We start from the raw sequence: 18,488 nt of genomic DNA, 5'->3' as shown, positions 1-18,488 counted from the left end.
CTATGGAACTCCTGTGATACATCAGGAAGGATCAGCCAATCAGAATGAGCCGTGATGTCACACTGGGAAAAAAAACTATTTTTTGGTGATATTCAGGCCTCTATCACTTTTTTTTTTGAAAGATAAGAAAAGACAGTGACTTAAAAAAAAATACAATTTAAAGATTTATTATAAATCACGTTTCAGGTCACAGGCGTCCTGTCAGCTGTTTTACAGGCGTTTCGTTTTGTATGGCAAAAATACTTTTTGAGTCAGATGGGGTTTTTGGATGCAGTCCCTTAAGTGGCCACTGGGTGGGAAAAAAACACCACCGTGTGGCCAGTCTGGTATCCAGTTCTTATCATACATTCATGGTTTGGGATAAAAGACAATCGTGTTCCTCATCAGTCGGCACGCAGGAAGCATCGGGGACGACAAGAAGTTCAGTGACTTTAGGAAATGTAACTCCTTGAAGAACTTCCTGTACACCACCCCTGGCACTTCTTGCTGATTGGCTGTCCTGCCATCTGCTGTTCCACCTGCAACTCCATCTTTGCTTAGGGCGAGTCAGGGCGTTGGCCTCTTAATCTTCATTTGACTGGCAGCAGGGGGAGGACCTCTCGGCACTGGAAGTCCCTCCAGGCTGGCATTTTTTTTTTTCCCCCTCCTCACTGGCCGGCCCAGAAACCCACTGGAGGACCAAATGCCAGCTCATTTTTTAAGTGGCAGATGTGAGTGTGTGCGTGCTCAACATAATCCCCATTTGACTGGCAACATGAAAGGGCCATTCCGAGTCGGCGCCTCCCTCCCGGTGGGACGCTCCCCCCTCATTGGCGGTTAACCATCTGTTTCTCTCACCTGTCCTCCCTTCAAGCTCAACAGATGGAGACGTGGCCCGAAGGAAGGCCCATCGCCGGTGTTCCCTGACCCGGAGTCTTCTTCAGCGCCCTCACTCGTGTCTCGTGCCTGCTCAAACGGCCGACTCGAGGCTCCGGTAGCGCAGCGAGGTGCAAGTTTGAGTGGCTTCTGCTAAGTGCTCAAGCTGCTGCCATGAAGAGATTTAATATTTAATGCGACGGCGCTTGATTTTGCTCAAGAGCAGCTTTAGGATGACATCATCCAGAATATTTTTCAATTAGCAGAGTGACCCCGGAATGAGTGCAGTTGCCAGACCTGAAGAATTTATAAAATGAATTCCTATAACAGGATGTAGCCGTATAAACAGAAGCTCAAACTTTAAAAAGATGTTCCCAACCTGAGGAAGGACTTGAGCCGCTGATTTGTGAGATTGTTGTACTTCTACCAAAGGGAACTACTTCAAATGAAATACTTACACATAATGTATCATGTTTTTGTCAGCTTTTGATCTCTGAAAGTGGACATCAGTTTTTAATTTTTTTTATAATGTGTCCGACATCCCCTCCCATGCAATCTGTTTTGTTGTTTTCTTGAAGTCCTATTCATTCTTATTCTACTTCTTAACTATATTAAAAACTCTCTGTTGCCACAATGAAACTGAGGCATGTGGTGTAAATTAGGTGTTATGAGTTAGTGGTGAAATAAACACTAACAGAAAGGTGTTTTTTTTTTTTTGTTTTTTTTTTGGTTTGTTTGTCTACACCTGTCGTTCTATTTAGCCGGCAAACATGCTCCATCATTACTGCGTCCCTATAAAAATGGTTTGAGAATCAGATGGGAAGATGACAGATAGATGATTAAATCCTGAGCTAGTTGCATTTAGGAATCCATTTATTAGCGCCTTACACCTCCTGCTCCTCTCTTCCTCTCAGCCAGAGCATAAACGCCTGTTGGTTCCGTTCCCGAGCCCAAACATTTGTCTTCATCGAGCCCGGAGTGTCCAATAAGAGCTAATGTGATTGGGCGCATCATTATGTGTGGGTTTGGCTTGTTGGTGGGACGAGGATGGCGGTGATTTCATAGCTGTGTTTACCTCATCTGCTCAGTGACAGAGCAACTGGAATGATTCAATTACACCAATCAGATTGGATAATGATTTGGACGTGAGCAGCGTCTTATCGCTTCCCTCCATCTTCCATCTTATTTCCTCTCGCCTGCCCACTTTTGCTCTTTCTCTCTTTCTCTCTCCCTCTCTCTCTCTCTCCCTATCAGCCTTTTTCCACACTGCGCCTAGTTTGCCTAGATTTGGAATTCATTACTTCTGGAATTGTTGTGCATGGAGTCAGGCCAATGGATGCAGTCCAGCAGTTAAAGTCGCATCGCGTTCAGCAACATTACACAAACAGTATGTCTCTGCCTCCCTCCCTGTGTGTGTGAGGCATATCCATCAGCAGCCCGCGGTAGCAGTGGGTGTGCAAGCGTAGGTGCACTCTTATTTTCTGGCTGTCATGTATGCTCAGGGTTACAGGAAAGTGACAGACCTCAGTAATCACCCACTAGCCAGAGTGCAAACCGGCAGAAAGCTCCTGTAAACAATGCGCTGGAGCTCTTTGGAGCAGCCAGGATGGAGGGGCGGCAGTGGGTGGGGCGTGTCAACCTTATAGCCCCAAATATGGCTGTGAAGTAACTCAAAATGTTAACCACTGTGTTATAGCTGTGTTATGCTCTGCTCTTCAATTACTGCTCAAGAGTCGCTACTGCTGTTTGTTGAAAGGCGTCTACCTATTGCCTGTAATTACAATACTGTGGACACCTTTGTGTGTGTGTGTGTGTGTGTGTGTGTGAGAGAGTTAGTGAGCATAGGCATATTATGAGGGATATTGTTCACATTCTGTTGTGTACAGTCTTAGAAAGTGTGTTTGTCATCAGAGCTGCTGACCAAATCCCTCTGATTGCATTTTGAGATCTGAACCGCTCTCAAATGTCCTGTTATCTCTTTTTAGCAATCCATCTGTCCACTATGCTGTTGTGTCTCCAAAAATACACTCACTCTCTTTTTACTTAGTGACATTTGATTAAACGCAGCCGCCAAACAGAGCCCATCACTGATTTCCACAGATTTGTGTAGATGTGACTCGCCTGTTTTGTGTCTCAAAGTCCGACCCTCGCCTTTGGGGTCAATTGACACTCCCTGAATCAACAAAACTTTCTCATCTCCTCCTCCTATTCCAGGACCACGCTGAGATCAACTCCACTATCCTGCGAAGCCAAACAAACACGGCGCGTGTGGAGGGCCTGCGGTCGGGTACCGTCTATGTGGTGCAGGTGCGAGCTCGGACCGTGGCTGGTTTTGGCAAATACAGCAGCAAGATGTGCTTCCAAACGCTCACAGATGGTAAGGATGGCCAAGCCAGGAGGGAAGCAGTCGTCCAGCCTCCCCTCCTCTTCCTCTGTCTCACTTTGCCTGCCACACTCTTCTTCACACTCTTCCTGCGCTCTGTATTCTGTTGTTGTCCACATTATTAGAAGGTAAGATTCCTCAAGCTGAATGAATTTACTTCGTGGTCAGATCTGAGTGGAGTGAGCTTGATCCAAAATGCTAAGCTGACTGGTTTCTCAGCTGGCCCTTATGGTGCCAGAGAGCCATCCAGAATGCATCACAATGATTGGTATTTGATGAGATTTTTTTAGTTTTTCTTCCAGTGAGGGTGGGGTGGTGCGGAACTAAGGGACTGTCGAGGAGCTGCAACATCTGCCACTCTGGCACGGCGGCCGAGCTGATTTTGTCGCGATAAACGCAGCAAGTCGTGTGTAAAATGTTGTTGGCTGTTAAGCTTTGGCAAAATAATGCCGAATCAAAATAACTAGTGACGCATGTCTGAAATTAATCTGAATTTAAAGGTTTCCAGCTAAATACGACTCATAGAGTAGCTGAACAATTCATAATTTGACAAGCTGATTCATTGTTTCAATTAATATGTTAATCATTTAACAAAACAGTTTCTAACTGGATTCACCCTCATAAAACATTTTGTTCTAAAGAAAAATAAAAAATGATGGACACCAGTGATGTTGCTCACTCACTGAGAAACTTAACGAATATTAATCGATCATGGTATGTGTAGAATTTATATTGTGTCCCATAATTTGGCATTATATATCCAATGAGAACAAAGCCTTTCTGTGGCTCAGCGGAGCAGCCGGCCTGCAGTCTCCAGTGCGGCCATAGTTCATAATAAACGGCAGGCGGGCGACACTTGACATTTACACATTGTGTCGTGTTAATGAGGATGACACAGTGAATGAGACGGCGATAATCCTGAGGGAGGGGCAGCCGGCAAGGATGCTAACGATGATGGAGGTGATCATTGTGGCTGTGTACCTGCGACTTCGGCCTCCGCTCACCTCGCAAACGATCCCAAACACGAACGTGCAGCTCAAACGCCTCGAGCCAGGGACGCTGTTCGTCAGTTGGCTCGCCGCCATCCGTCTAAGTTAGCGGTTTACAGTTTGCTTACACCCACTCACAACTCCAGCTGGCCCTTCACATGTTTTTTAAGTGATTATGGTCCAATGTCAATCACTTTTCTTCCTCCAAATACAGGAAGCAAATTTTCACAACACGCCCACTCCGAGCACTAATGACTGCAGTCCTCTTCTTCGTCTTCTTTTTCTTCGAGAGATTGTAGTGGGCAGGCCCACTCAGCGTTGCAACTGGTGCGCGTGTGATTCCCGGGTTGTCAGGGCAAATCTCACCCTCGTACCAGCAGCAGACGCAGGAGAGAGGATTTATCTGGACCTCTCACACCTAATATGCATCAGAAGAAGGAGAACGGGAGGGCTGTCGGCCGAGGCCAGGAGTAGCGGGGACATCATTCAAACCGTTTTGCTCGAAACATACTTGACAAACGTGCTGGGCAGAAGAGGAAGCGCTTTCTATCACTTTGAGTTTCTTCATATATTCCAGTCCAGCACCGCTCAGAAGATGCATTAGTTCGCTCTTTATCGCTTTAATCCAAAGCTTCCATTTTCTGCATGGGATGGGGAGAGATGGGGGGCTTAGACAGATGTTTATTTGTCTGCAGCGCACGGAATTCACTTTGCCTCAGCTGCAGTGTTTACTGGTGCCATGGATGTGTTTAAAGGGATGGCTCGCCCCAAAGTTTCAGTTTCTCCCTTTTGTTGATCACCACTTTTTTGACAGAGGTTCCATAACCTCTAAGCGTTTCATGGAGGGTAAGAATCACACCTAGTGCCTATAGTAGCTATCAAGACTATCATGACACGTTCCAGCCTAAAATCAGGTGTTGACATCATCATTTGCAGATAATTTGGACCCAGCAGCAACATATAGGTGTTTTTATGCTTTTCTACTTGTTTTTCTTGTTTTGGCCCATGGCCTCAGCTACCTTCTTTTGTTTATTTTCTTATTACAATTGAGGAGCAGTGAGTGGGTTCATTTTCCCTTGTGGTTGAACCATCCCTTTAAGACTTCCTCTTAATTTGGCACCAGCCCTCAATGACCACGTACAGGCAACATGTTTTGTGTGACTGACAGCATTTTTTTTTCAAGTCCAAGGTAACAACATTTCAAGGTGATCTCACTTTTCTTTCTTTTATTCTGTCCACCTGCTCCTGAGAGGTTCAGCAGACTCACCATCACTTTTGACTATGTCTACTGGTTTATCAAACGGGGCCTGTCAGTCAGAGGCACAGAGGCTCTTGGTGATTCAGCTGGCGCAGCCCACGGCGGATCTGTTTTTACTTTATCCGTCAGTCCATCTGTTCGTGCCTCCTCTTCCTTCTTCCACAAAACCTCTAAATAAAAACAGCAGCGCCACCTCAGGGGCATTCTTAATACAGTCTTTTTGCCTTTATTCCATGCAGACGACTTCAAGTCTGAGCTGAGGGAGCAGCTTCCCCTGATCGCAGGGTCGGCAGCGGCGGCGGTGGTCTTCATCGTCTCCCTGGTCGCCATCTCCATCATATGCAGCAGGTGAGTCACACGTGATAAAAAGACGTGATAAACATGTCAAGCACTCAGGGTGACTCAACAAAAGTGGTGTTGATGCAAATGTTTGAATATTAACATTCACATTACCAAACTAAAGGGCCAGTTGAAGAGCACAGTTTCTCTATTGTGAATTAAACTCATCGCATTCCGAAGGGCGACTGAGCGACCTGTTAGTATCGTGTTGAGTTGCTATTGTGAGCAAGTGGTTTGGGTTTTATACAAGATAGACATGCGGTTGGAATAGTAGTGCTGCGTTGTCTAGTCTCTTCTTGTTTAGTTAGCGAATGCTAGCTGAGATGAGTCAGTGGAAAGGTTCATAGAGGCAAGGAATCGTGATTCCTTGGTCCGTAAAGTGACGTGATTTTTGAACTACTCTTTCAGGACTCGCACATCACTGCGAGTCCTGAAAGAGTGAGCAGAGTTGAGAAGGAAAATCTGGTTTACAGCTCAGCACACGGCTGCTGCTACTACTTCTTCTTCTTCTTCTCCTCCTGTTATTCCCAGAAAATTAGACAACTGCAAATGTCGAAATGTAATGTTGTGATTATATCCTTGGTGCATGCACATGTGCGCACATCATGATCGGACAGTTTTATTTAACTGTGAACTTTCAACATTTGGTTGATTTCAATTCTAGCTGAAAAAGATTTCCCACATGCAAACACAGCTATTGATTGAGAGCAATCAGGGCGATTGGAGGGAGAATTATGACGCCTTCTTTAAAAACGGAATGTTTCACGACCAGAGAGCGGAACACTCTCACCCCGCTGCTGCCGCTCACTTAACTCAAGTCAAACCAATTTCATTTCGCAGCGGTCCGTCACACTGTGGCAGTCGTATCTGCCTCGGCTTCAGATGTGTGAAAGTCAAATTTTGTGCAGTGTTGTGTTTAACTTTGAGTGAGCCATGAGCTTCATCAGCGGCCTCTGGCTTCTCTCTCTTCCTTTTTTGATGTCGAGGCAGCGGAGACAGATGAAAAGCAGATCCTATCAAAGTCTAATTAAAAGTGGGCTCATTTTCATAAACTTTGCTAACCGCAGCCGGCGCTATTTTCATTTTCAGCACCGTCATTCCTAGACTGCAAGGATCCTGTTTAGACTTTTGTTCATCCCCTCACCTCTCTGCTGTCTCTCAATGTTTGCCGCTCCCGCAGGAAGAGGGCGTACACCAAGGAGGCGGTGTACAGTGACAAGCTGCAGCACTACAGCACAGGAAGAGGTGAGTCCAACCGGCTAACTTAAGATATCTATTAAAATATTATAAAACGTTCTATGCATTAATTTAAAAACAATAATATGAATCAGTCCATTGATGAAAGATCAACTTTTCATGTAAGCAACATATCATACAAGTTACGACTTTAACTTCCTTCCTGCTCTATCAATTTTCTCTTCAACAATCATGATGCATTGTGGGAGATGTAGTTTGTGGTCCATGTATTTTGAAGGTGCACAGGTCTTTGCTTCTTAGACGATCTCACAACCTTTAAGATGCCAGAGGATGCATAAGATGACGTGCCATAACATTGAGGTTAAGCGTTCTTTGTGGCCATTCAATTTTACATAACTTCCCTCCTTCTCCACCCACCTAACCCCCGTTTGATTTGATTAAAGCAATTTCTATATGTCAAAATGTAAGGCTGGCTGAACTTTCGCTTCTCAGGCTTTGTTTGGTCTGACTGATGCCTCTTGCTCCACCGTCTCAAATACTCACCAACATGTTGTCTCATCCATATTGATATTCAGCAGACACACACACACACGCATGCACACATGCACGCGCATGTGTGTGTGTGTGTGTGTGTGTGTGTGCAACATGTACACTTACATAAGGCATTAATGAATAAGAAGCACAGTAATGTCAGTACAGACTTGTCAGACTTTTACATCTCAACACTGCACTGTAGATGTGATTGAGTCATGGAATATGCAACTGCTGTGACACACACACACACACACTGTATATTAACTATATTAAAAACACACTAACAACCCTTGCAGGCAGAGAAGATCTTGACTCTGGGTGGTTTTGTCGAGAGACAAGCCAGCAAAGTGTTTGACTTCAGTTTCTTGCCTTTCCTGAAAATGTAAAATGTGCAGTCAAAATAAGAAATAAGAAATTTGCATTAGAAAATGTAAATCTCTCTAATTCACAATGGTTAGTACACCAGTTTAGGGTTGTTGCAGTCTTTTTAGAATAAAACTAATTGGAACAGGTTTGACGGTTCAGCTCACGTCCCTGCAAGCACGGCTCTGAGCATTAACCAACCTGTCTGCACAGATGGGGAGACCTTGATCTCATTCAAAACAAATATGCAATTCTTGACCATAGTTCCAGAAAACCTCTCTCTCTGTTCTAGAGTTTTGTCAGCCTTATCAATTGACATCAAATTGCTTCATGAAAACTCACATTTTTACCCTTTTTTAGACAAATTACGTGTGTCACAGACTATCATTCCGCAGAAGAAAAAAATAATTAAATACATGAGCCAAACACAATTAATCGGTCAAGAGTTGCAAATAATAAACAAAAGATCAGCAACGCTTGTGGCCCTAATAAACACACACTCTCTAAAATGGAGAGGAAATAAAAACCCTGATAAGAAAACCCTATTCATAGCTTTATTTCTTCACCCTTCATAACTGTCAACACTCATAAAGCAAATTCCGCCCTCCCCAGCCGAGATTTATTGTTTTTCGTCTTTTCTCTGAGGGCTTGACTGACACTTTGGTAATTACAGTGCTAAACAAGACAATTAAAACCGCCGAGCCCAGCTGGTTGTTTTGGGGGAATCTTGAAATGCAGCGCTTGTGCTCAGCAACTGCTCCAGCTGTTGCCACACATCAGGTCATGTCCCCTCCCTCGTCTGGAGGCCCACCTACTGTGACAGGCATCAGGAGGCTCTTCGAGGAGAAGTCACACCTCCGGCTAAAGAGTGGATGGGGGGTTTTGACATGTTGAACGGGACGCACTCGTCAATCACAAGTCATAATCAGCTCTCGAGTGTTTCTTATGTTCGTCCTCTACTTGCTGAATCGTCAGGAATACTCATTCCAATTTCAACATGTTCTGCATGCCGCTGCCTGTTTGACCTTTTATTACAATAATTCAGTGGGTCTGTTCGCTGTGATTATTTTTCTTTCTTAGTCAATGATCACCCTTTAGCAGGATGTCATGTTTTTCACCAAGAGTCAGCTAAACGCCATCAGGTTTATATTTGCTTTGATTGTTTGAAGAATCATTTTTCAAACAGTTTTGTAAACTGTGGAAACACAATTGGTAGTCAAAGACATCAGTCGCTCAACAATACGTGCAACTGTTCACAGTTATATCACACCCCCCACAACCGCTTGATTTACATCATAATAAGCAAAAGTGTGCGTCTGAACAAGCCCTTTTTTGAAATCAAATATGTGTAATTGCTCTGTTTACGATGTAAACTCAGCTCATTACATTTACTGAACCACAGGAGGGATTCATTTAGTCTTAGAAAGCCGTGTTACAGCGCAGAGGCTGCCTATTGAGAAACTGAAAGAAAAAAAACATCCTCATAAAATCTATAATTTCACCAAATTTTTGAAATTATAGTCAGGCAAAATTAATTTTGCCATATCACATCTCCTGCTGAAAGAGATGTGAGGACTGATGTTTTATCTTGCCACAGTTTTCCAGCACAATGACTTGTCTTAATTATGTGACCAGTAACTTAATTGTACCCAAATCCTGTTATACATTAATGTACGCATTACTGCCGTACGCTTGATTTGTAAATACATTAGTGTCATTCACTGAAGGAGCTGGCCACTAAATGCTGCACTTACTATTTAAATTTAAATTTAAACTTTTGCGCTAATCAAATGAATACTCTTCACCATTTCTTGTCATTTAGTGGCATTTGTCGTATTCAAAGTTTAAATTTGGAACTCAGTAAAATATTTCCAATTAATTACCCCTCATTTTTATTTCACAACTAGAACTCAAGTTATAAAGAACATGAAAAAATGCTGGCTTAGTTTCTATGAGTCATCGCAGCAGGGCCCGATGTTTTCTTCATGTGAGGTAAAAATAAAACTGATGTTGGTTTGGTTGATTTGCTTCATGCACTTCGATGAAGGCCCACTGAAATATTCAAGACAGAATCTATTTTTTATCTGTTGGCCATAAAAAGATAAATCACGTTATCTAGGGCTGTACAGGGAGAGGGGGAAGAGCGAGACAATCTGCTTGCATTCTCAAACATCCATGAAAAAGAGACCTTGGCTGTGTGTTAAGAAGTGTTGGGTGTACAGCCGTGTTTATGGCTCTGCACGGATGAATGCTTTAAATTCTAAGTCAATGTTTTCTTGGTGGTTGGATGTTGTAAAGAGCTCCCCGCTGGGATTCTGAGCCCCAGCCAGTTGTGCTGCTTAGCGAGCAGCCCGGCGACACTTGTAAATAGGCAATCTTTACATAATGCAAAGCTGCAAACTCTCCAATGAATTCAGTCTGCTTGGAACCTCTAATGAGCAATTACGCTCATGCAGACGGAGTTCAAAGAAATTAGCGCCATAACTACAATCAGCTTCTCGTTGAGAGCGAGGTGAAGCACCTTGATCCCTCCAAGACCAGACCTTATCCTCCTCCGCTCCCCTGAGACCCTTCCCTCTATTCATGTGGGTTATGCAAATGAGCGGGTGCAAATTGACTTGATGGAGATGGGTTCATTCGAATTATGGCAGACCAAGGTTTGGACTAAACAGCTCCGATAAAGAGCGCAGCCCTTGTCTGCCACGGCAACATTTGCTTTTTCCTTGGCATGTCCATCAACTCGACGGCAGTGCGTTTTGAATTTGGACACAAGTTGCGCTCTACCCCGCCCTGCCTCAAGATTGTCGAAACAGAAAATCTGTTTGTGGCAACACATACCGTGCATGAACTGCGCTCATCCTAAGAAGCGGATGATGCTGCAGCGGTTTTATCTCCTCGTGAGCATGTAAATGGAAAAGCAAGGCTGCAGGGGAAATTGGATGAACCGCTATCAAAGAGCAGAGAATGCTGGAGTAAGCGAAGGAAGGTTAAAGAAAATCCATCTACATTTATTCTTTCCATTTGCCATTTCCCCTCCACCACTCTCTGTCCTCATTCCACTCTGTTTTTTTCCCAGTCAATTGTCAACCTATAAGCCCCAAATCATCAAAACCACAATTAGACGCCTGCTATACTTTGATCTCAGACAGATTCCATCACCCAAAACCATTTAGAATCTGTACTTCAGCGCTTTGCTGGCCTCAAAGGAGGCTATTGGAAGAAAGAGCAGTATTGTCATGCGCTGTTAAGGGCTTGAAGCGATTGAAAGTGATGTCTCGTGCAGACTGTGATTTAGGTTACTGCTCAAAGGGCAGTTACGTTCATCAATCGTTAATGCAACACTGTTCCCTCCCAATAATCTAATTTAGCACTTTGGTTGTTCTAGAACTCTCTTTGCGAGCCGACATGTCTAACTGCTCCTCCCCACTGGGCTGCCCGACCCACTTCTCAGGCTCTCCGGGGATGAAGATCTACATAGATCCCTTCACCTACGAGGACCCCAACGAAGCCGTACGGGAGTTTGCTAAGGAGATTGATGTCTCCACGGTGAAGATCGAGGAGGTCATCGGTGCAGGTATGGACTGTTGGACCAATGGAAAAACAATGAAATCCACGCTCAATTCCTTGCCCGCATGAGATGTTCTTGTTATTTGAATGTCTGCAACTTCTGCGCAGTGTGATATCAGACTGCTTGCCAACAAATTTAACCTGAATATGTTCCAAGGTCGTTAAGACCAGCCGACGCGTCAGATGGGAGCCCATGTCAAGCACACAAGCAGCATATAGGCCAGCTGCCATGGGACCTAATGGCATTAGAAATAACTCAGAGCCTTGCCGCCTATTCCCAGTGCTTCTCTGGTTTCGGATCCTACGGCGAATTCTCTCGCGCTTGCTGCGTCGTTGCATCATCTCTTCTCATTTACATGTAAAACAGGTGGACACAGTTTTTGTTGTCCTCCCGCATTTGAGAACCAAGCCATACACATTGGTAAGGCCTTGCTGTAAGCGTTGCATTGTTAATTTCCATGCCTTTGCCTTCGGCAGGACAGCTGTTCACAGGCAGCCGGATGCGCGGCAAAACTGTATGTGTTGGTTCACACTGAGGCTTAAATTCCTCTGGTAATGAAAGTGCGCCTGGAATAGCTGCTGGAGATGGACCAACACTGCAAGCTAGGTGTGAGGAAGGGAAAGAGTCCAGGGTGACTAACTAATTAAAGATTTCCAGGATTGTTGGTTTCACTGCTTGGTGTCCATGCAGGGAAGAAAGGAAGTGATAATTAATCGAGTGGGTTGAAGCCATTTACTAGATATGGTTCAAAGTTTATTCTTATATGAGTTGAACAAATACCTACATTAAGTGAGAGCACCCACGTTCAGAGTGTGAGTGAGAACTCAATGAGGGCTGTATCATGGAGCTATCGCCTCAATACACCTTGTGAATGTCTCTAATCGCCTGTGTATTTCTGCTCAAGGTGAATTTGGAGAGGTGTACAAGGGTCGTTTGAAGCTGCCTGGTAAGAGGGAGATATATGTCGCCATCAAAACCCTTAAGGCGGGCTACGTGGAGAAGCAGAGGAGGGACTTCCTCTCAGAGGCGTCTATCATGGGCCAGTTTGACCACCCAAACATCATCCGCTTGGAGGGCGTCGTCACCAAAAGCCGTCCGGTCATGATCGTCACTGAGTTTATGGAGAATGGGGCGCTTGACTCCTTCCTCAGGGTGAGTAATCCGAATGAACCAGATATTTTCGTCATGATCAGGTCCTATTATTGGTTGAGTGGGACGCTAACACCATGCTGCAGAAAATGTAATTGGAAATAAATTGTTATTATTGATCTAGCAACCATTTAATTTAACTTTTCTCCTAAACCTACACAGCACAATCATACATTATTCTCCATGACAATCATTACAATTCCAGTCGTTCTCAATTTGAAAAATGTCCATTTGCGAACTGTATCAGCCTTTAATTTCTCTATTAATGCCCAGAGCTCATAATGGACTCTTCACTCTTTCTTTTATGGAGAGGATTGAACAGGCGCATGGCTTAATCAATATTCAGCTCACTTTTTTCCCCTCCCTCTATCTCGTGGATTGGTGTTCTCCTCCACTTTGATCTCGGGTGGGTTTAAAGGGTCTCTTTGAAGCTGGCTTTGCTAACCGCCACATCCGACTTGTGTTTCCATCGATCTCCCTTACCCTCTTATTTGTTACTGTGTTCTAGGGGTTCAAAGCCTGCTCTTCAGAGCATTCACACAGAGTTAGGGGCATAATGGATGTTGAGGAGATGGAAGCCTATGCGTCCGAGTGGGACACTAAATCTTCAGTGTGCAATATTGGCCTCAGGAAACCATTGTCAAAATCAAACAATAGCATGTCCCATTGTACACTCTGTGTGAAAGTCACATACAGAGATGGATATACTAGGGAGCCAATTATTATGTGCTGCTTACTGTTCTGAGCAGAGTGTTAATGTACATAGTCCGTCCACTTAGGATTCCATTTGCTCCCAGCAATCTAGGAGCAATTTTGTTCCAATTACCACATGTTGTATATATGACGAAAACAAGGGAAAAACAAAACAAGCATCATTTCTTTCTTTCTGATGTAGTCTGGTGGTGAATCAGATTGAAACAACAGCTGATTTACAACAACAACAACTTCAAAGCTCTGCTTTTAGTCACCTCACTATAGTTTGGTGGTTGCTGAAGTCTGAATCCTCCTCCTGGCCAAATAACCGCTTTGATTTGTTTTTCCTCTCTGTCCTCTAGCAAAATGACGGCCAGTTCACGGTGATCCAGTTGGTGGGGATGATGCGTGGGATCTCAGCCGGGATGAAATATCTGTCGGAAATGAATTACGTCCATCGGGACCTGGCCGCACGCAACATCCTTGTCAACAGCAACTTGGTGTGCAAAGTGTCTGATTTCGGCCTTTCGCGCTACCTGCAGGAGGACACATCTGATCCCAGCTACACCAGCTCCCTGGTGAGTACTAAAAGTGTGCATCTTTAATTTGGCTTTTTAAAAAAGGAGAGAGAGAGAGAGAGAGAGAGAGACGGGCAGCACGTGTGTTGCAGTGGTTTGCACAGACAACAAGAAGGCCCCTGTTTTCTGTGCTCTTTGGGTACTCCTGATTCACCCCGCAGTGCAAACCCATGTACCCTCAGTTATTCCGCAACTCAATAATTGCTGATCTTGTATGGTTGTTTCTCTGTTGTCTCTCTACGTGGCCCTGCAACAAACTGGTGGCTTCTGCAGGATGCAACCGCACCCTCTGGCGTAGGCTCCAACACCCCCACAGCCTGCGAGTGCAGGATAATCAACGATAGAAAATGGACAGATAAACATAAAACAAGTGCACATTAAACTTCACAGATACAACAGTCAAGACATCTCAATCGCCAGCACTTTTTGACCCATCACCTAGAGTCTCACTACCTCTGAAGGGCTCCCAAACCTTTCTCACTTTTTCAAGCCTTTCATCCTCAGCCGTCTTTCTATCTATACCATGCAAGTCATGGGCTGAAGGTCTGTCACATCTTCATTAGCGAGGAGACAAGCCTCCTCTGGGAAAGCACTTCTCTCGCTGACATGCCCAGAGTGCGGAGAAACCAAAGGGCATTGCGGCCTCTCAAACTGACAGCTTACACCCCCTTTGCTCTCTCTGTGCCACGCCTCCCTCACTCCTCATTCATTATTACCACGGCATCATGGGATGCTTTGGCTCCTCATTAACTCCTCCACACTACAGATCTGTAATTATTAGCAGCCATCGTTAGTTCATCTCCTGCCTCTCCTCATCCTAATTCAAAACACTCTCCGAACGCCCTCGCAAACACGTGCATGGGTCATTAGGACCCCAGGCATGCCTTGAGTTAGTATATGCATCTGTGTGTGTGTGTGTGTGTGTGTGTGTGTGTGTGTGTGTGTGGGTGGGTGTATGTGTCCGTGTTGCATTTGAGCAATGATGTGTAAATGCAGAAAATGCAGAGGCACAATCACTTGTGAACACTCCCAGTGTGGGAGGTTAAAGTGCTCCCTGTCAGTCTGTGTGCTGCCACATCATGCACTCTGCTTCCGAGACTTTGTCAAAATTAGCTTGTTACTGTCAATATGTCATGTGGGCTGTAGCTGTCATTTTGCCGGCAGCAAAACAGGTCAATATTGGTTCCATAGTATTTTATATACAGCAAGTAAAGGCAGGTACTTAGTTCATGAGGTGAACTTTGAATGTTAAATGGGCATTAATGGAGCCGTGTCTTGGTATACCCTTATTGAGCTCATTTTCTGTGACAGACTGATGTTGTGCAGCTCATGTAACCTTACCAACAGAAATTCCTTGATGCAGGCAAGTTTTGTTTAAAAAAAAAAAAAAAAGATCATCATTAACCCAACACTGCATCTACAAAATCCATGCTAACCTCAATTCCACACTTGGTACATCGTCATTTACAAAACCTTGTATAATCCTTTGCAACATTTCACATCTGATAAACTTCAGAACAAAAATGGAGCAAACCCACATTTGCTGATTTAATGGGAGTTGAGTTGGCCAACATGGTCAACACCACTCCAGAAGTACTGACTTGTGTGATCGGAGTCTGTTTTGTTAAGTAAGTGCAGAAGATTTTACCTAATTTCAGTGGTGCAGACTCATTGTACAGCTCTGCAGTTGAATGACTAAACCTGAGGTATTTGAACATGTGTAAGCTTCAGATCAAAAGCATGCAGGTCTGTGAGTCAGTGCCGCGCAGGTATGAAAGGAGAATACTTAAAATAGTTAGTTTTGATCTAAATATAAGGCCGGGGGGGAAGGGAGTGGGGTTGGCAATTATATAACCACTCATACCCCACCCAATGTGTTTTATCTCTGCTCTGCTTCCTCTGTCATGGCTTGAACTACTTCCATAACATGTCGTATGAGTGCCATGGTAACCTATTGGTGGCAGGAAATGGTGGCCCAGGTGTGGACAGGTGTTCTCAACAGGGGTTAGGGGAGCGGTGAGCTGGCTTTGTGCTAGCTGCGAGAGGGGGAGTGAAAGGAGAGAGAGGTGAGGATAAAAAGGCTAATTGCTCCCCAGGAACGGCTCGCTTTGCATGCTTGACCCCCGATGGCAAAGTCCCCGGAATAGATCACATGTAGCAACAAAGAGGAGCAGCACCTCTTTGTTGTCCGTGCCGCTGAGCTTGCGAATAAAATGGGGTTGCAAGAGGTGGGGGATTGGATTATGGATTGTGGCCGGCATTTTGATGTTGTTTAATGCAAAGTCTCCTTGCGGGTTTTATGTGGAGAGTCAATAGGAGCACGAGCGGTTTGAAGTTGGAATCAGGGCAGTGGTAACACACAGCACACAGTGCCCCCTACCCTGTTCTGTTTGTTTTTGATGGCATGGTAACCAGTGATAAAGACTTAAAAAAAAAAAATGGTACTTTAAAGTTCCTGCATTGCTTCACTTTGAGACAAACGGCTGCCTTTTAATTGCAAGCGTAAAACGCAAATCTATATGCACTTGTTCCTTTTCAAATCGAAATTACAGTTCAGTTTTTAATTTCACAGTAAAACCATGAGCACATCAGTAAGTGCAAATAAATGGATAAAAATATAATTTGCTTGCACATGAAGACAGCTAATTAGCCAGAGCTGATGTTTGAAAAGTGTTTGATGTCTCCAGTTCCTCCTTGTGCTTTGGGAGAAATGCAAACAAGCTTTGAGGGAGGGTTCACGGGTCCCACGCAGGGTCCTACAGTGTGATTAAGCTATGCATGGTGACCTTCGCTCAGTGACTCCTTTAGCTATGACCTGATGCAAACCAATCAGCAGGTGAGGATGGCGCGGCAGACAAGGCCGAGGGAAACGGAGGAAATGAGATTTTGCTGACATGCGGTGATTTACATTGCCATCGACCTCCTCCTCAAACAAATTAATCACCTCTTTCCCTCTACTGCTTTTCTAATTTTTCTGTCCAATTCAAGGAACACCAATTACAACGCCCATGGTGTGAGGCCGCTTGTATGGCTGGGAGGACATGCTGGTAATTGCGTTAACCCTGTATGTGAGTTCACTCCGATGCAGTGCTGTGGAGGTTTTAGACAGAGGAGGCCTGTCCTCCTTCTCCTCAGTTGCCGTTGTAATTAATTACAATCACAAGACAATGCTCAGACTTCGCTTGGCGCTGCCAAGGTGATGTCTGCTAATTATTTGAAAGACTCCGCAGGTTGTGCAACTGAGGTTTTCTTGTGTTCTGCATTGATCTGTTGCATTGAACAAGTACGTAAGTTGCCTCTAAGTGTGTGAGAGGTAAATAAACTTGGCTTGGATGGCTTTTGCTCTGACCAATCCTCATTTATAATCCCTTATTTTGAACCATTCGTTGGGTCATGACGTCAAGGGTTAAATGAGAATGACCATTAAGGGGGTAGTTCATCCAGAAAGTGTGCAATGTCGCTGCTATTGCGTTTCACAGAGGGAATAATTCCACCCACTGCCAATACGCAGGAAAGCCTCTGGTGGCCAGTGGCTTAGATGTACATGTCATTAGACAAAGGAGGTAGAGGAGTAGGAGTAGAAAGGAGGAAGAGGAGGGGTGGGAGGAGTTATGGGACTTCCTAACTGCTTGATAAAAAAACTGAAGAAACCTTTTGGATGAAAGGTGAAACGTCTAGACGAAGTACAACTCAGCACTGAGCACATATAACTGACAATAAACTGGACAGTAAGAAAAACATGCCAAGTAACATAAACGCCATGGATTTCTTTTTCTGTTCCAAAGTATTCACTGCTGCATCCTAGCTAGAAACTGCATTCATGTTAGCTCAAACACAGTCCAAGGGTTAGGCTCAGTCCGAGGTCACCTTGAAATGTCACCATCAGCTTAGCAATGAGAAGAAAATGGGAAACGGAACTTGACTCTTGATCCAATCGACATGCCTTTGAAGAAAATAAATTAACAGTGCTCACAAATGGCTGCGCAGGTGTTTGTTTCTGCAAATAGCAGTTCAGAACTGCTGCAACACAAATGGAAACGGCTCCTGTGGTCTGTGGCATTGCTAAAACCTTGTGGTCTTAGCCCAAGTTAGCTAAAAAAAAAAAAAAAAAAAAAATCCATAACAGCTCAGCCTAGTGGCATTACCCCTCACGAGTAAAGATTCTTCCCCAGAGGACCCCAGAGATGAGGGCAGGTACTGGTCAGGGCTGTTCTTTTTTTTTTTTTTCTTTTTTTCCCCTAACACATGATGTGAAAAGGCTGTTTGCTGACACCTCACAAGATGGCGGAGACGTGGGGGACTCGCTGCAGGCACTGTGATATGTTGTGTGTTTTTAGCATGTTGCCCGTTCAGACAAAGACGTGCCCTCCTTGTGGCTACCACCCCAACCACCGCCACAGCTACAGTGAGTGTTTGTTTGTGGCATTGAGGCTCAGAGGGGTTGAAAGGCGAGGTCACACCGAGTCGCTAACAAAGCTCATCCGTCAAATCCCTGTGACCTCCAAGACATTCGCTCCGCTCCGCTCCAGTGCTCGCGCTCTGTGGACCGCCGCCGCCATCTCTGTCATTTGTCCGTTGCCTA

At 44.7% G+C, this 18,488-nt stretch overlaps 1 protein-coding gene across 3 annotated transcripts in view; it reads left to right on the top strand.

The window, feature by feature from the left end:
* The window catches only part of LOC142885137 (ephrin type-B receptor 1-B), a 154,572-nt gene that overhangs the window by 121,198 nt on the left and 14,886 nt on the right, over positions 1-18,488 (top strand). For all 3 annotated transcript variants that reach the window (XM_076021297.1, XM_076021299.1, XM_076021296.1), the window contains exons 7-12: positions 3,070-3,232; positions 5,725-5,833; positions 7,005-7,069; positions 11,370-11,492; positions 12,391-12,638; positions 13,691-13,906. In XM_076021297.1, the coding sequence (XP_075877412.1) occupies positions 3,070-3,232; positions 5,725-5,833; positions 7,005-7,069; positions 11,370-11,492; positions 12,391-12,638; positions 13,691-13,906 (924 nt within the window). The remainder of the gene's footprint in view (positions 1-3,069; positions 3,233-5,724; positions 5,834-7,004; positions 7,070-11,369; positions 11,493-12,390; positions 12,639-13,690; positions 13,907-18,488) is intronic.

The sequence above is a fragment of the Nelusetta ayraudi genome, unplaced genomic scaffold (assembly GCF_046127955.1).
Source record: "Nelusetta ayraudi isolate G7.1 ecotype Tasmania unplaced genomic scaffold, CSIRO-AGI_Nayr_v1 ptg000011l, whole genome shotgun sequence".
NCBI lineage: Eukaryota > Metazoa > Chordata > Actinopteri > Tetraodontiformes > Monacanthidae > Nelusetta > Nelusetta ayraudi.
This window is presented reverse-complemented; position numbering and strand designations above follow the sequence as displayed.